We start from the raw sequence: 18,090 nt of genomic DNA, 5'->3' as shown, positions 1-18,090 counted from the left end.
TCGTTTTTGATTAATAATTCGGGTGTATTTATTTTTTTTTTTTTTTTTTTTTTTTTTTTTTTGATGGGATGGTGCATTTTAAATCCTCCATTTTTACACCATTTGATTATATTTAATATAAAAAATTAATATTTTTTTTTATCAATACTCGAGTTATTATTGACAGTGAAAATTAGTCAACTCAAAATTAAACCTCTCTAAGAACACTCACATGCGTCACTCACGAATAAATCAAGAAAATTGTGAAAAAAGTAAAGAACACAAAAATTTATTGTGGTTCGACATAAACTTCTTTGCTTACGTTCACTTGTGAATGCACTAGTATTCTCTGAATTACAGTCTTTCTTGGAGTAGTAAAATAGTGCGTAACCTCCTGAATGAAGGGTTCGGACTCTATTTATATGCCTTCCCCAAATCGGATCTCCTTATCTCTAATGGTGTGGGGATAATTCCCTCGTCCCTAATTCTCGGGATTTGACTGTTGTGTTTTCATATTTGAATGGCTAAATCTGGGAAATTATCCTTATCGGTTATCTGGTTTTCAAATTTGAATCTGGACAGTTGTTGCAGTTTATCCTTTCTTGATTCGGCGGGATTTAATTTGAATCTGATCAAACTGGTCTCTCGACGTCATGGCATTCACACTTAGGCAGAGTTCTCGACCCATACCTTTCTCCTGCGAGAGCTTTCCTCGGCTTAAAGGCATTTCATACTTCACCAACTCTTCAACGTTAGTGACCAATCCTCGCCTGAGATTATCTCAATGCTCAGCAGTCAATGTCGATTACTCGACTATGGTGCAACAATTGCCCCCAGTGTGTAATATCACACTGCGATGTTTCAGGCTATACAGCATCTAGAGTCCTACGTGGTAATTTCTTCGCGGGCAAGTTTTGGCGGCTACCTGTCGGTACAGTACTATCATTACATCGAGTTTCTTGGGTAGTAGAGCAGTTAAGTCGATCATGTTAACAGTCGCAACTCCTATCCCCTAATGACATGTGGCAGTCGAGGGATAAATAACAACCGTTGGATCAAATTTTATTTCTCCTGCACTTTTTTGGACGGTTGGATCGCGTCTTTTCGGATTCACCGTTGGATGAACTCATTTTGAATTCTACAGTCAAGATTTGAAGTTCTTTGGACTTCCCTGAGACTTCTGGGTTTCCCCTTCGGTTATATATATCCCTTCTAAACGACATTTGGATACTTAATCACCAAAAATTGTCGTTACTCTGCCAGATTTTTCTCAGAGCCTTTCCTTTTCAGACTCCGGCCTCTGTGGACATTCGTTGTTCTTCTTCTCCATCCTCGGGCCTTCAGACCATCTTCCAAGAATCAGTAAGTTGCTCTGGCTTTTCCCTTTTCTCTTCGTAAAGTAATTTCGAACTTTGGTTCCTGCAAAAACAACATTTCGAAGAAAACAATATAAGCTTAAAACGAACTTACTTATACGATGTTGTTGCTCATGGATCTGGGTTGGATTTCTTTGTGATAGCACTTTCTTGAGTTTGGTTGTTCATTTTAGGGTTCTCTAACCCATTTCTGGATTTTGGAGACCCTTGTATGAATTTTCCCTCATTTCTGAGTTTGAGTCCTTTTCTGGGTTTTAGGTGTGAATCGGGTATTGACAATACCAGATTTTTTGGTGGTTTTGATCCAAACTTGCTTCTTTCTTCTTCTCAAACTCTGTTTTTGACCTCTCGACGACTAGGCTCTAACTTGCCCTCTCTTATGCATTTCCTGAACATGCCGCCCAAACGAGTTAGAGGTCGAGAGGTCACCACCTCTAGGGTCAGAGACGAACCTGAAGAGGCTGCGACGTCAAGCGCGGCTTCCATCGATAGTGGGGATTCACTGCTCCGCCAAATAGAAGATTACGCTAAGGGGTCTTCCTCGCCTTTTCATTTAGAGGAGCTCATATTGATCGACGATGAGGATGATAGTTTGAAGGCTGACACCCCGACAGATCGTAGCTATGGGGTTGCGTCGACTAGTGGTGTTTCTTGCATGGTGACTGATGTTAAGCTGTCAAAAATTAAGCCTAAAGTTTCCATGAAAGCATTATGTGCCGCACATATCGATGCTAACAATTTTTATTTGGTAATACCTACTCCCAATGATATAGCTCATAACCCACCAGCCAACCATATGACTGTATATACTAGATTCCTTTCTTTTGGACAAACTGTCCCCTTTCATGTAACGATCGGAAAAATTTTAGGTCTAATCCGAACAATCTGGTATTTGACCGAAATTCTCTCCGGAACAGAAAGTAGTAGAATTCTCAGCTTGATCAAGGAAATGTTATGTAGAAACTTTATGTACGGGGTAAAATTTCTCGAAAAGTGTAAAGTTATAATACGAATATTTTTACAAAGAAAATTTGTAAATATCATTCATGAATAGTGAAATATCAGTTAAAAGTCAAAAATAGAAATATTAGAAGTAAGGAAAATAGTAAAAGTTCCTGAAACAGGACTTTCCTGAGTCAGCTAAAGCGGGAAACTGCTCAAAAATCAGTTTCGCAAGGGTAAGCGTTTTGGGCAATTCTAAGTCAATTAAAATGAGAATTTCAGAAAAAGAAATTGACTAAGGAGATACCCAAGAGAATTGGGTTGAACATGAGAAGTTTGACCCAGGGTACTCGACAGTCCAGAAAAGCAGTACAGAACCTATACCGGGTGTGAGATTATCGGTACCGGAAAGAGACTCATTTTGAAAAATAGAAAGTAAGGTCTCGACAAGAAACATGTGGGGAACATAGAACCACTCAAATCAAGTGTTAAACCTAAGTACAATTAGTAAAATTAAATTATGGAATTAAAATAATTACTTTTAATTACAAAGTAATTAATATGAAGATATTATAAAAAATGTTAATATAATATTCATTATTGTTTTAAAAGAGGCCCGTGGAAGACATTAGAAACAAAAGGTGTTTTGTTTTCCTAAGTGTGGCCGACCAAGAAGAAAAAGAGGGAAAACCAAATGAAATCCAAGGAATCACCCGTTTTCACCGGAATTCCTTTCATTCAGTCTGGTAGAAACGTAACCCGAGGCATTCTAGCGAAAAATCTCAACTTTTAGATGTAAGATTTTAGATTTTTCATGAGAAACTGCATGCTTTTTCATTTTGATAAATAGTAACTCATCTCGAAAACAAATTCATAAAACTGAAAAATGAAATCGAGGTTTTGTCGGGGACTATGATAAGAGTCTAACGTGTAAGTATTGAAATGATTGAACAAAATTTTGTAGATTTGCACTAAAAATCCGAAAAACCCTAGAAATGGAGGAAATGTATTTTGTTCAATTTTTGTTGGAATCTGTGTTCAGGAATGTGAATCTTGACTCCAGGTACCGAAATCGGAAATAGAACGAGTTATTGAAAACTCGATAAACGAGAAAAATAAGGCAAAACTCTGCTGAAATTTCCTAAAATCTAGTTAGTAAGCAATGAGTTAGTAATATGATTTTAGAGAATGAATAACAGTTTTAAAGCTCGGAAATGAATAGATTACGATTCAGAAACTGAGATACACAAATATGTGTAAATTGCCTCTTGAGCTAGAATTCGGCCTTAAGGGGGAAAAGTTCATAAACGAGTTTGAAATTAGATTTAAGAATCTAAGTATGACGAATAATGATTTGGAATAGTTAATTGATACGTATTTCCATGAAACAGGTTTTGGCACGAGAGCCGAAGCAATAAGAAAGAACTTCCAGCAAGCAGGGATATTAACAAATTATTTGTAAGTATAGACATATATGTTTGTTTGGACTCGAGTAAGCTATAGTTAGACTTAGAACTATGAATTTACTTATGTTCCAAAGTCTATGTGATTATACGTGTTTAGAGGGCTTAGTGCTCTAGATTGCAGAAGAGCGACATATGGTTACCCTTATGCACAGTTAAAGTATGCAAGAAGTATTATTCATTTTATGTTAGCATGTGCACGTAGAGAAACGTTACATATCATTCAGAAAAGTTTTTGACACTTTGAAATGAAAAACCCAAAGTTCATAAATGTAGTCGCCGGCCTCCCAAGGGAGGAAATCTCAAAGAGAAGAGATTCCGACTAGACCAGACAGTAAACAGGGGCCCAGGCCCACAGTAACAAGAAAAGTAAGCAGGGGCCCAGGCCTACAGAAGTAAGAACAGAAAGACAGAAAGCAGTTTAACGCATGTTTCACACGGGCATATTTGTATCATAACTCTTAATGTAATTTTTACTAGTTTATGATGTATGCATGTTTATACTTGCTAAGCGTTAGCTCATCAGTTTACTCGTGTGCAGGTAACAAAGGTAAGCAACTAGCCATATAGTGGTTTTGCTTGATGAACCGGCGGAGACAAGGTGGCGGAAATGTCATGGGTACACGGGAGGGGTCTCTACTACGCTCACTTAGAAAAAAAATTCCGCTGCAAATTAATGTAACATAGAACATTAGTATGTATATTCAGTTTTAAGAAAAAGATATTACAACCATTGTCTTAGTAAAGAACAACGGACTGTAATAAGTTAAGACAAGTTTTCAGGGACTAGTTCTATATCCGAATCCTTAAAGTAATAGCAAGATGTGTTATTAGTATAACAACATAACATGTTAAGAACCTGAGGGTTAAAGTAAAGAAAAAAAATTACCCGTGTATGAACGTAATTTAAAGAGACGATAGTCTAGAAATGAATAATGGATTAGACTATAACACAGCCTAACAGTAGTAGTATAAGGTTCGCGACCGCGCCGTAAGGGCACGAGTCATCACATTTCACCCCTTTGTGAAGGCTCTCTGTGGCCTCCATAGGATTTCTCCTACACAGTTGTCACCCAATTGATGGGTGACAATTAACTCCATGATCATTTTATGGAGGAAATTTTTGAATCTTGACATCACCGTAGAGGAATTTTTGTATTGCAATGTCCTTAGAGATTCCCCAGGTCAGAGGGGATTCTTTTATTTATCCTCCCACTCCAAGTCCAAACCTTCAGTTCCTCCCACTATCATCGAAAAGACTTCCAGCTCGCATGGGTGAAAGCCCCAATTCTTCTTTCTCGGTGGCAACTTTAATTCTCATCCATTCGACAACGAGTGCCCTCTCGGGACTTACATAGTATTTAGTAAATACTTTATGTTATTGCTTTGCTAAACTTCTAATATAATTGTGATTTTAAGACGAGCTGTTTGAAAATGTGGTTTTTAGGTGCAGGTTAAGTTCCTTCACGGCCAAAGCTTTCTGGGACTGCTTTGGAAAGGGTTGAGCAAATTTTATCACTTCCTGACTCCAGTCGTAGTTCTACTGTTCTCAGCAGACCTAAGAACCACAGATTGTACAGGCCTCTCGTCGCTCTCAACCCACCTAGCCAACCAGTCACTCCACCCGCGAATCTTCTCCAAGGTGATTCAGAAATGCATCTTGATTGGTTGCAATCGAGATGTTTAGGATGTTCCTACATTCACTTTTTTTTGTAGTTGTGTCATACACCATGAGGTACGTTCTCCTAGGCAAGTCGAGGAAAAACAAGGGGATGCCTCTTACAGGTCGTCGGGGAAGCCGGCGACCCATGATGTCCCTGCTCGTGAGGCCCCCGAGATCCTCGACCGGTCGAGGATTGTGATATCTCCACCACCCAAGCGGTAAAGGGTGGATGAGTGCCAAGACCCTCTTGCGGTTGAAGGGTCATCACGAAGCTCTCGACGCCTTGAGAAGGGGAAAGGTGCTGAGGTGGCTGCCAACCTGGCTATTCCCTCAGCACCCGAGGAACCCCTCGTGATATCGGGGTCGAAGATTAACGACCCCCAATTCCAGGTGCCTGATGTGGTCGACCACCATCTCAACAAAGCTCTTCGCCTTCCTCCCCGCTTCAGCGTTCCCATCCGAGCCATCTACACGTACTTCTTTGAAGATTCCTAGCACAAATTTGCAGGGATGGGCCTCATGGAGCACTAACGCATAGTTGTTATGTGACAAGTCTGGGTATGTTTCGTCTGCTCACCCCTCGACCCATATATGAATTTCATGCCTCTTGCTCATCTTGTCTTATACCTTTTGATGTGTTGTCCAAGCTCTTGAGGTTACACTTCAAAATTATATAGAGCTCGAGACTTTGCTGATGTCGTGCGGGCTGGAGGCTTTTTGACTGCGTTTTTATTTTTCTATTTTTTGAGATCATTTTTTGCAGGCATGCTCAGAAAAATGCAACGATCATGTTCGCAAAATTTCAGAATTTTTTGACGTCATTTTTACTTTATTTTATTTTTCAAAGGCAAAAAATAGAGAAAAACATAAAAAAAAAAATAGAATATACATCAAAAAATGGTGTTGCTTGTTGCATTAATTCTTAAAAATCATGTTTTAATTTAAAATGTAAAATATAAATAAAAATATAAATTTTTTACCCATCTCGGCCCCTAAGCGCCCCACTGCTCAGGCCGGAGACTTTTTGACATCGTTTTTTTAAGCGATTTTTTACAAGCGTGCTCAGAAAAATGTAAAGATCGTGTATGCAAAATTTTATAATTTTTTAACATCATTTTTAATTTATTTTATTTTTCCAAGCCGAAAAATAAAGAAAAGATAAAAAAAATAGAATGTACATCAAAAAATGGTGTCACTTTTTGCATTAATTCTTAAAAATCATGTATTAATTTTAGAATACAAAACATAAACAAAAATGTGAACTTTTGACCCATCCCGACCCTGGGCGCCCCTCTACACTAGCCGGAGGCTTTTGACAGAGTTTTTTTTCATTTTTTGAGGCCATTTTCTTTTGACATGCTCAGAAAGGTGTTAGGATCGTGTTTGTAAAATTTCAGAATTTTTTGACATCATTTTTATTTTATTTTATTTTTCAAATGCGAAAAATAGAGAAAATCATAAAAAAAAAATATAGAATATACATCAAAAAATGGTGCCACTTTTTGCATTAATTCCTAAAAATCATGTATTAATTTTAGAATTCTAAACATAAATGAAAATGAGAATTTTTGACCCATCCTGGCCCCTGGGCGCCCCACTGCGCTGGCTTGGGACTTTTTGATAGCGTTTTTTTTTTTTTCATTTTTTGAGGCCATTTTATGCAGGCATGCTTAGAAAAATATAAGTATCGTGTCTGCAAACTTTCATAATTTTTTGACGTTATTTTTATTTGATTTTATTTTTCAAATGTGAAAAATAAAGAAAATCATAAAAAATAGAATATTCATCAAAACATTGTGTCGCTTTTTGCAAAATAAAAACTGTAAAAACTTTACAAAAATCCCAAAAGACCAACCAGCCAGGATCAAAAGCTCCTCAACGCCGGAAATTTATAAGGCATAATAGGAGCAGCGCTAGAAAAAAGCACCTGAGAACGGCGACGAGAGGGTCAGAAATACGGTGGCACATGAATCTCATGCGTCATTGCCGACGAGCGGTGACTGCTACATACGCCGGTCCATCTTTCTCGCCTCCCTTCCATGACCTAGTTCTCGGAGTTTTAACAGAATCCCATGGTGAATACGTCCTAAATCTACAGTAGAAGAACGACGACTTCTTACCCTTGAACAGCTCCAGTCTGATGTCTACTTAAAATTCTATTGGCACGAACTCAACGCTAATAACCTTTTCGCTCCTCAAAAAAAAAAAAGTAAAAATAAAATAAAATTGGAAGCTCGCAGCCCACCTAAAAAGCCGGAGCACCGACCCCAAAATACATCCTCTCTCTGTTTTTGCAGTGCCTCACTCTTTTGATTTACTTCTATTTATAACAACGTTTTCCTTTTCTTTCTTTTAATTTAATTATATAAATTAGAGTGAGGAGCTTGGTGTGAGATGGTGTGGTTAAAGGGGTACTAAGCTAGTTAGAATGTCCTCAACCCTGTTGATGCTAGTTTGCTCCTTCTCATATTTATTAAATATATATATTTACTATATAATTGTAAAAAATATAATTAAATATTTAAGCTCGCTTCCTACAGGTCGAAAATTTTCACATGACACAAAAAAAATTGAACTGCGCAAGTAGGAACAAACTATAATGAAGAAAACTTTTCATAAAAAGCTACCGGGAATCTATCATGAAGTGAATATTCACATGCACGCCTTATTTCATCATCAATAAATCAAGAATCCATTCTATGCAATTTGCTTTACAGGGTCAATGTTCTATTTTACGTATCTTTTTCGCAATAAATGAATAAATATCAATGAAAAAAAGGCCTCAAATCGAACGGGGACGAAATTCCATCAAAAGTTTCTGTTATTATAGGCACACAAAACAGGAACCCCAGTCACAACGCCCCCAAAGTTACTCTTTCCAACCGGCACTCCCACTGTCATCTGCTCCGGCGCCAACACCGATGCCGAACACGTGTACTCCGGTATCGGCACTTCCATCCTCACAGAGACATTAATAATTCCATTCTTCTCGCCCCTAGAATCTCTCAATCTGTAGCTCAAGAAGTGCAAGTAACCACTCTCCGACAAGTATCCACCTGAAAAGTCCGCCACCGGAACCGACACCGTTCCGACAATTTTGTCGCCAAACGCAGTCTTGCAGTGTACTTCCAGAGTCACGGCCTGCGCGTGCGCCGGCAAGTCGAGGACAAGCTTCTCGTTCCAGTTGGGACGGCTTCCGCTTTCGCCGCCGTCCATCTCCGTCGTCCGAAAGTTGCTTCCGTCGGATCGGACAACCACGAACGTGTTCTTCTTGACGGATTTTCTGGCCAATCGGAGATCTTCGCCGGATAACACAGTCATTTCTACTGTCCGCGATGAGTAGTAATTATCATAGTACTTCGCCATTATTGTACCTAGCTAGCAAGAAATATATGAACCAGTTGTGAGAGAACTTAATTTGCTGAAATTCGGTGTTCTTCTTTTCTTTTCTTTCCTTTTTTTTTTTTTTTTTTTTTTTTTTGAAGAATATACTATGACAGATTTGTGTGAGTGAATTGTGAAGTTAAGGCTTGTGTGTGGAAATATATATATAGGTTGGTTTAGAATTTTAAAAGAAGTGTGATGGAAAGAAGGAAGAAGTAGATATGTGGTTTCTGACAAATTGTGCGGTTTGGTATTAAAGTTGACCAAACGCGGTCCATAAGAAAAAAAGTACTTTTTGGAAGTAGCTACGAGTTTGCTAAGAAATGGATAAGGAGACTATAAACATTTTCTTTAATTATATCACCTAATTGGTGTTATGTGTGAATATATGATATGCTAATTAACTCAAAGAAAAAACACGTGGTAAATATTAAATGGTTATGGGATGGTATAAGTTACAAAGCATATTTCTTTAGCAAAAATAATGGATAAATAAACATCAGGCATATATAGCCTTGCACCTTACAGTTGTTCTGCCAGTAACTGACCCTATTCATTAAGGGCAAAAAGTCAACTAGAAAAGAAATTGAAAATAAAAATAAAATTAGAATATGCACCCTTTTTTTATATGATGTGAAGCATATGATACTCACTTTACTAACAAGAAATAAAATCATCAAAATTTGAATATTGATGAACACACAATCATAGAATTATGTAAAAGTAGATGTTTTTAGACAATTTTTAAAACATACAATTTCTGTAATTATTTCTTATACTATCTATCCTGGAAATATCCAAGGTTGACGTGGTCCAAACCAAGTCCGCGGATATTTGCCAATTGTTTTACCGAAAGAAACATATTGAGCAGCGCAAAGAATTACAAGCCACGTAAACAGCAGCAAATTTAATAATCAGAAAAGAAAAGTAAGAACACGAATATCAGCCAAAGTCCAAACAACGTCCAACGCGTGCCCGCCTCCTTTGGGTTAGTCAACCAACGTATTTCATGCACCTTAATTTACCAACGTTCTAATGCCACACCACTGGCTTCAAAGTCAATACCAAAGTTTCCATATATTTTTCCCCATCATCAGCTTGCTTCGTACCCAAAAAAAAATAATAATAATAATCCTTTAGTAACCAAATTAATACAAAATTCAGATTCAAATACCTGTTCAATTTTAAATATCTTAAATAGTATCTAACCAATCACATTTTAACATGTTAATTAATGAAATCAAACATTGAAATATGAAAAAAATAGATCAAAAAACATTTTAAATTTTATTAAATGGTGTGACATAATTTAGTTGGTTAGATATAAATTTAGATAATATTAAAATTGCATATATATTTTTTTTGTCGAAATTGAATTGGCGATTTGCATTCCAACATTTTAGTAGACTTGACTAATGTCACGCATGTCTGGTGAGCTTATCTGAGCCTTTTTAGATTTACACATAAATGTAATATATGTGTTGATATTCGGGGCTTGCCGACGAGCCAATTAGCTATAATATATATGTCAATATATTGTTGGAGTTGACTTGTGCAAGTTGTATTTGATCAATTTCAAATTGCCACCTTGATGAGTTTCTAATCTGATCGCAAGAGTATGAAATAGAAAGTATATATAAAAGTATTAATATGCACTAATAACAACATAAGACTACTGTTCAAATTTATATGCTAATTACATATAATAGTTTTAATTTTAATTTGTTTAGCTTTTTTCTTACAAACTATTTATTGTGCGGACCACAACCGTACAATTTAAATAAGAAAACATAGAGGTACTTTGGCAGAAAATATGACGGTATTGTTTAAGAAATCTCAGTATTCCGCGCGCTCACATACTATATGCTCACATATTACTGGTTTTACAACTTTAGCCAATTATATTAAAAGAAAAAAAAAAAAAAAAACATTGTAGTGTTTATTAGCATAATAAATAAGGACGTATGGCATGCGCCTGCAGAAGTGAGATCAATAACTGAGACGATTGACCAGACAAGAGGAAGGTAGTCAACGTTTTCTAAGTCACAAAATTAAATTAGAAAAGCCAGCAAATATATAAATAAATATATATATATATATATATATATATAGGAGGCATTCCCGCGAGAGTTCCTGATTCTTTTTTTCCTTCTTTTATTGGGAATTCCAACACATCGAAACTTCTCAGTATAACAAAGAAACTTTTAAACCACCATGTTGCAAGCTCAGGAATCTAATTAAGATATATTTTTCCTTTATTTGTGTGAGGAGTAATAGATTTGAAGTCTGGATTTCATGGTATAAGATTAATGTGACTAGCTACCATCGCATTAGAACAGTTGAAACATGTTGCATACGATTAAGTACAGTTGAGGAAACATATCAAACATATCACAGAAAAATGCTAAAAAGTTCTTTTAGAGGCACCATAATCAAACCAAAAGGATACTATTGTTAAATCCAACTTCTACCACTATGTTTAGGCCCTTAGGACTTATAAGAGGAAAAGTATCATTTGACATATATTTTAGGAGAAATGTTAGGTTAATCACTTTGTCACTTTCTTCATCACTTTTTACTTTTTACTAATGCGGTATCTCATTTCCTTATAATAATAATAAATAAATAACATAATTTTAGACCTTTTTAATTTTTAATTACAATCATGCCACTCTTTTTTTTTTCACGAATAAAAGATAAAAATATGGAGAGTTTTTTATCACTTATTACAACATTGGCAGGGTCCATAAAAAATAAAAAAAAATAATAATAAAAAAATGCCATAGAGCCTTTTTATCTTCTTCAGAGCACGCTAAAGGAGAATGGAGCAAGCGTCGTCTTCTTTGTTTTTCCTTTCAGAAAGAAAAACATTGCTGGTTGTTGCTTGTATTTTCTAGCGATCAAAACCAATGTTAGGAAAAAAAAGTTATTTGTTTTGAAAAGGAAACGACATTATTGCATAGAGAAAATTGCACAAGATCTGATATCACTCTTTTTAAAAAAAAAAAAAATAGATGTACTTGCACATCATCGTTACCCGTATGCATATAGCAAAGATTTCGAATTTATCCTTAGTTAATTAAAAATCTTATCGTGTTTAAATCCTATCACATTTAAAACCTTTTTCATCAGTTAAGTGATAATAAACTCTAGATTTTTTTTATCTTTTATTTGTGGAAGGAGTGGCAAGTATGAGAATTACCCAATGCAAAATAGAAAAAAAAAAAAAAAAAAAAAAAAAAAAAAAAAAAAAAAAAAAGAAGAAGAAGAAGAAGAGAGAGGCGTAATGCCAAAATTCTATTGCAATTGCAAAGAAAACCGAATTCATTGAATAAATTAATAAAGAGGGTTTATATAAAACTAATAAAGAGAGTTTATATAGCCCCACAAGCATAATAATAAAGACTCATATACCCTTAGTAATAAAAAGGAATAACCAAATAACCAAATAACCAATCCTAACTCTAAAATAGAGATAAATATGTTAACATATTTAGGGTTAGGATTAGTTATTTGGTTATTTACCAACTAAAAAACAAAAATAAAACTAAAAACTGAAACACGACTTCACAAATAATTCTGTAATTTTATACGTATGTCAATGCCAATACCAATGTTAATGCCGGAGCCGATGTCAATGCCAATGCTAATGTCAATACCGATGCCCATGCTAATGCCAATACCAAAGCCCTACATGAGCCAATCAAAAAAGAGAGAGAATACAAAAAAGGTGGAGAATGCAACCAATCAAAGATGAGGGGAGAGTGCAATGCCAATACCCAATTTGGGTCAATCATAAAAAGAGGAGAAAGAATGCAAATATCACTACCCAATACGATAGTGTCAGAGTCCAAACGGAAGCAAGTAGAAGCAAAAAACCGACTGTATGACCATTGATTGAAAACTAATAATTAGACTCAATCAAATTATATGATCTCTAAGACCCCATTCTCTATTCAAATTTGTTTCTTCTTCTTCTTACAGTGTGAAAACATAATTTTTCAAAATCCAACTCTCGAAAATTCTATCCGAATTCACATAAACATAGAGCGGAAACGGTAGCGAGGGGAATGGAAAAAACTGATTGTATAATCACCGAATGCAAGCGGAAGCAAAATAATTGCCGAATTCGTACTCACAAAGAACTCAAGCCAACAAATCCAAACAAAAACAAAAGACACCAAGAGGTTGCACGAATTCCCAGGCCACTTCACCAAAATCTGATCAATGCCACACAAAAAAAATAAAAAATAAAAAAAATCGTTGCAAAATTTTCAATCAATCGGAGTTTTCTTCACGATTTTGTATGCAACACTCAATCCAATTTTTTTAATGAATTCATCAAACCCAAAACTCAAACAGTGCAAAAATTTTCAACCAATGCCATATATTTACTGACCCACTTCAATAACAAATCCAACTGCAACACGTATTCAAAATCAGACAGACTGCAATTCTGCCGTACTTCTTCTCCAAATCAATAGCAATATGTGTGGTTGACCTCCGATTTCAATTGCAAGCTACGATGTCAATGCTACTTCCGATTCCAATTGCAAAAGACATTGTAAATTAACGGTAATCAATCCCAATCCCATAAAAATCACTGCTCTGGTATCATGTGAGAATTACCTAATACAAAATAGAAAAAGAAAAGTTCTAGTGAAATTGCAGAGAAAACTTAATTCATTGAATAAACTAATAAAGAATGATTTATATAGCCCTACAAGCATAATAATAAAAGATTAATCTACCCTGAGAAATAACCAAATAACCAATTCTAATCTTAAAATAAAGATAAATAACGTTGACAACAAGATTATAATTATGCTTTTTTTTATAGGGAAATGAGATGCCACATTAATTAGGTCGAGGAGACATGAGACTACTTATTTTATTTTAGTGTATTAGATATAATATTATCCCTTTTATGTTTAGTATGTTATCTAAACTTGTAAATTTATTACGTATGACTTATGGTTGGTATTCGATTTTATTAATTCATGTGGTATATGATTATTTGTTATTTTTATTTATTATATTAAATTTTATTATTACAAAACATATTTTATTAATCAATTCATATCAAATCTTCAATTCTAATTATTAAAATAAACAAAGAAACACAAAAGTTTATTCAAAAATAAAAAATTAATTTTAAAAAAATTAATTACGTAAACTTTTAACGACGCCTAATATCATTGCTATAAATAAAAAATTACGATATTTTTAAAAATTAAATACATTTAGTGACCGCAATTTTAAAAAAGTCGTCGCTATTAATACACTATGAGCGACAACAATTTAAAAAAATCATCGCTAAATGTTCAAACACAAACCTGGGAATGAAAACCTGACATGTTTTCAACAACTAAAGTGGCCTTTTATAATGACGACATTTTCGTCACTATATAGTATTTTTTAGCGACAACACGCTTGTCGTCGTTAAATATGTTTTTAGCGACAACTATTTGGTGACGACAATGGCGCTTTTAGCGATGATAGTTGTCATCGCTAAAAAACCACTTTCTTGTAGTGAGAGGGACAAAGTCCAAAGGCTGCAGCGCGTTAGACATCTGATGCTCCCGACGGAGGAGACAGACGAAGTATGCCGTTCTCCACCCAATACATCACCAAAAACTAACTCCTTCCAACCAAATAGACAAGCCCTTCACTAGGCTCCTTACTACACTGCCGAGACTTCCATCCCTGGGCGAGGAGTCCAAAGGGCAGCCAAAATGCCGCCGCGAGACTACATCCCTAATTGAGAGACGCCAAAAAAACCCTAGAGAGGAAAAAACCCTAGAGAGATCGAGAATTAAGGGGAAAAAAATTTGAACCACTTATAATATCAATTCAATTATCGTTAGTCAATAAAAAAAAAAAAAAAAAAAAAAAAAAAAAAAAAAAAAAAAAAACCTCGTAAGCCAGCGCATTTAATTGTTTACTTTAAAAGAAAAATAAGCATTTAGTAGCTAATTACTGAAACTTTCATGCATCTATGTTGTAAATTCTTTATCATGTTTTGGATAAGAGTTTTCTTCTCATACGTGTAAGTAATACAAGATTATTGGCCCCAAAAAAAAAGGACATATAAGGTTTAGTCCCAGCTGCCCCGCCGACAGACATTATTGGAATTTTCATAACCAACTCAGACAGTGAGATCTTGCGAAATTGCCAATGACATTCCTCTTTTCTCTTGTTGAAGAATTGCCCATGAATTTTAAAACACAACCATTTTTTTTATTATTTTTCTGGGAACAGGAATTCCGATAAATATAGCAATTAATGAATATTTTACACTCAACTCAGGAGAATAACGGGAAATTTTCTTGCCCTAGTCCCGGACACGATAGAATTGAATTTCCATGTAAATATACTGAAGACCAACATATTCAAATCCGTAAAGGATCCAACAACATTTAATCCAAGGTCAACACAAGACCAAAATTTTGTAGGTTGTAATAATAACAACTTTGTTGAAATACAACATTTTGTAGGTTATGCAACTTTTCTTCTTTTTTTTTTTTGAAATTTCTATATATGATAACTCCTATCATAGAAATTCTTTTTTTTTCTTGTTTTTACTTCTTTTACAATTTAGCACATAAAATGATACAGTTATAACTTCAAGGATCTTATGTACGTAATAATATCTAGGCTCTAAACTTGATCTTGGGATGTGTGTGTGTATATATATATATATATATGTGATTCATCGGACAAAAAAAGGGGATGTATATGTGATTTGGTAGAAAATTACTAATTAGTTAGTTCTATTACGGAATGCTAGAATTATCGCCTTGAGTGATTGTTAATATTGAATTTTAAATTAGTAAAAAATTTGACATATGAAAGAGAGTGTGAGACTTTTTTGACAACAGATATTGTGGGATTTTGTATCATTATCGATGAGTCAGTATGTTGACATGTAAATTTATGATTGAATAAAAATGTGCGGTATTAGTTATTGATTGTCTATTAGGTGTTTTTTAAAGTATCAATAAAAACTTATTATACAGTAATATCGATTCTGATTATTTTGTTCTTATCTTAGTGCCATATCACATTCTGATAATTATAGAATTGGCATCTATATTAACAAAAATAAAAAATAAAATAAAAACCTATAATGAAACTTACCGTTATTTGTTGTGGTGTTATCTGTTATTAATAGAGCAGAATAGCACTTAATCCTCAAAATAACATTTATATGAGTGACGACAACAAAAAACATGACAACAGCTACTTTCCACAATAGCTGCCTTTTTTCTTTTTTTTTTTTTTTTTTTCGAAGGGGGCGTGTTTGGTCAATTTTGAAATCAACCAACAGAAACAACACGGCTCCTCCTTTCTTCTTTCTATCAAACTTCCTCAAACCAACCGAACTCTACGTGTGTATATATACGCACACATATCTACCCGAGAACAAAAAACACAATATCCATCTATCCTCCCCCATTTTCCCTGACACAAAATCTAACACATTCTGCACAATCTACACGCAGATAAACAAACCTATGGAAAAATACTGCCATCCCCCATCACGAACGGTAGAGATAACTATTTTATCCGGCGAAGATCTCCGGATCGACCGGAGATCCATACAGAAGAATGCCTTCGTCGTCGTACGATGCGACGCGAACAACTTCCGAACGACGGAGATGGACGGCGAAGGCGGAAGCTACCCTAAGTGGAACGAGAGGCTCATCCTCGACCTGCCGGCCCATGCGCAGGCCGTGACACTCGAGGTGCACTGCAAGACCGCGTTTGGCAACAAAGTTGTCGGGACGGCGTCGGTTCCGGTGTCCGATTTTGTGGGCGGTTACGTGCCAGAGAGTTACTTGCATTTCTTGAGCTACAGATTGAGGGATTCTAGAGGCGTGAGGAATGGAATTATCAACATTTCCGTGAAGATGAAGGACCCGGCAGCGCCACAGTATTCGTTTTCGGCATCGGCGTCTGCGGCGGAGCAGACGACGGTGGGCGTGCCGGTGGGGAGGAGTGACAATGGGGTTGGCGTTGTGACTGGGGTTCCTGTTTGGTGTGCGTATAATAGTAGAAACTTTTGAACAAGCTAATTAGGAAGTTTCGTCACGTTTGGTTTTGAAGAAGTCTCCAAAACTGGAAAGTAGAGAGTCGTTTTTTTTTTTTTTTTTAATAAGAGAAGTACTAGAAAGTTTACGACATAAACCAGTATTTGCATTAGAGGTATTTACACTTGAGTGATGGATTTTGGTTATGGAAGGATATCATGTAAATATATATTAATATACAATATAAAAGAAGCTTCGTTAATTTGTACTTGAGACTTAAAAAGTGGAGTTCCTAGATTTGTTGTATACATGTTACTATTTAATTTCTGTTTCTAGGAAAGATATCATTGTTTGCGCGTTATTAATTGGGTATATTTACATACAATAATTGATTTAGATGTCCTCGTTTATAACGTTACTTTCATCCAGTATGTAGTAAATGGGAAAAAGAGAAAAAATGCAGGATTCAGATTTGGTGAACCATTGACGTTTTAATCTGCAAATAATATGGAAACATTTGCAACAATTTAAGAATAAGTATTATATTCTAATAAAAAAAAAGAGCAAAGTATTATGGCTTTTGTATCGTAATTTTAGAATAAATAAGGACACAGACCATTTATTTTATGTAAGAACAATTTTTATAAGGTGTAATAAATACCTAGTCGATCTATGATAAATAATTCTTTGATATTATACTCTTTTAAAGTTATTTTTTTTTATATAAAATAAAGATTTAATCCCAATTCACTACAACAAAAAAGCCCATTTGCGATGACATTTGTCGTCGCAAATAATACAATATTTGCGACGACATGTCGTCGTACTTACTCCCCGTTTAAAAAAATAACCACGTCGTCGCTAATAACTTAAATGTCGTCGTAAATAATTTTGGAGCACAAATTTTAATGGCGCGGATTTTTGCCGCCAAGGTAATCCATTTTTTGCGACGACATCGCAAATATTATTTGCGACGACAACAAATAATTTCATGTTATTTGCGATGACTTTTTCTCTTTGTCGTTGCAAATAATCTTTTCAAGATTTCACCAAAAACCAAGCGCAGGAAAAATGATTATTTGCGACATTTTCCATTTATTTGCGACGACTAAATAATTTAATGTTATTTGCGATGACTTTTTCTCTTTGTCGTCGCAAATAATCTTTTCAAGATTTCATCAAAAAACTAAACGCGGGAAAAATGATTATTTGCGACGACATTTTCCATTTATTTGCGACGACTATGTCGT

General features: G+C 35.2%; 2 protein-coding genes across 2 annotated transcripts; one reads left to right on the top strand and one right to left on the bottom strand.

Moving 5' to 3' along the window:
* Nucleotides 1-8,007: 8,007 nt before the first annotated feature.
* Nucleotides 8,008-8,892, bottom strand: LOC21407370 (BON1-associated protein 2). Its single transcript, XM_010094439.2, has one exon. It carries the CDS (start codon nt 8,787-8,789, stop codon nt 8,232-8,234), a length of 558 nt encoding a protein of 185 aa, XP_010092741.1. The 5' UTR covers nt 8,790-8,892; the 3' UTR covers nt 8,008-8,231.
* Nucleotides 8,893-16,246: 7,354 nt separating this feature from the next.
* LOC21407368 (BON1-associated protein 2) lies at nt 16,247-17,225 on the top strand. Its single transcript, XM_010094437.2, has one exon. It carries the CDS (start codon nt 16,325-16,327, stop codon nt 16,874-16,876), a length of 552 nt encoding a protein of 183 aa, XP_010092739.1. The 5' UTR covers nt 16,247-16,324; the 3' UTR covers nt 16,877-17,225.
* Nucleotides 17,226-18,090: the final 865 nt, after the last annotated feature.

Source organism: Morus notabilis, unplaced genomic scaffold (genome assembly GCF_000414095.1).
Source record: "Morus notabilis unplaced genomic scaffold, ASM41409v2 Scaffold98, whole genome shotgun sequence".
In the NCBI taxonomy this organism is placed as follows: Eukaryota; Viridiplantae; Streptophyta; class Magnoliopsida; order Rosales; family Moraceae; genus Morus; species Morus notabilis.
The sequence above is the reverse complement of the archived record's forward strand: the minus strand, read 5'-3'. Positions and strand labels throughout refer to the sequence as shown.

Bases quoted from the DNA above. Each gene is read 5' to 3' on its own strand.
- LOC21407370 (XM_010094439.2), bottom strand. From the start codon at position 8,789: ATGGCGAAGTACTATGATAATTACTACTCATCGCGGACAGTAGAAATG.
- LOC21407368 (XM_010094437.2), top strand. From the start codon at position 16,325: ATGGAAAAATACTGCCATCCCCCATCACGAACGGTAGAGATAACTATT.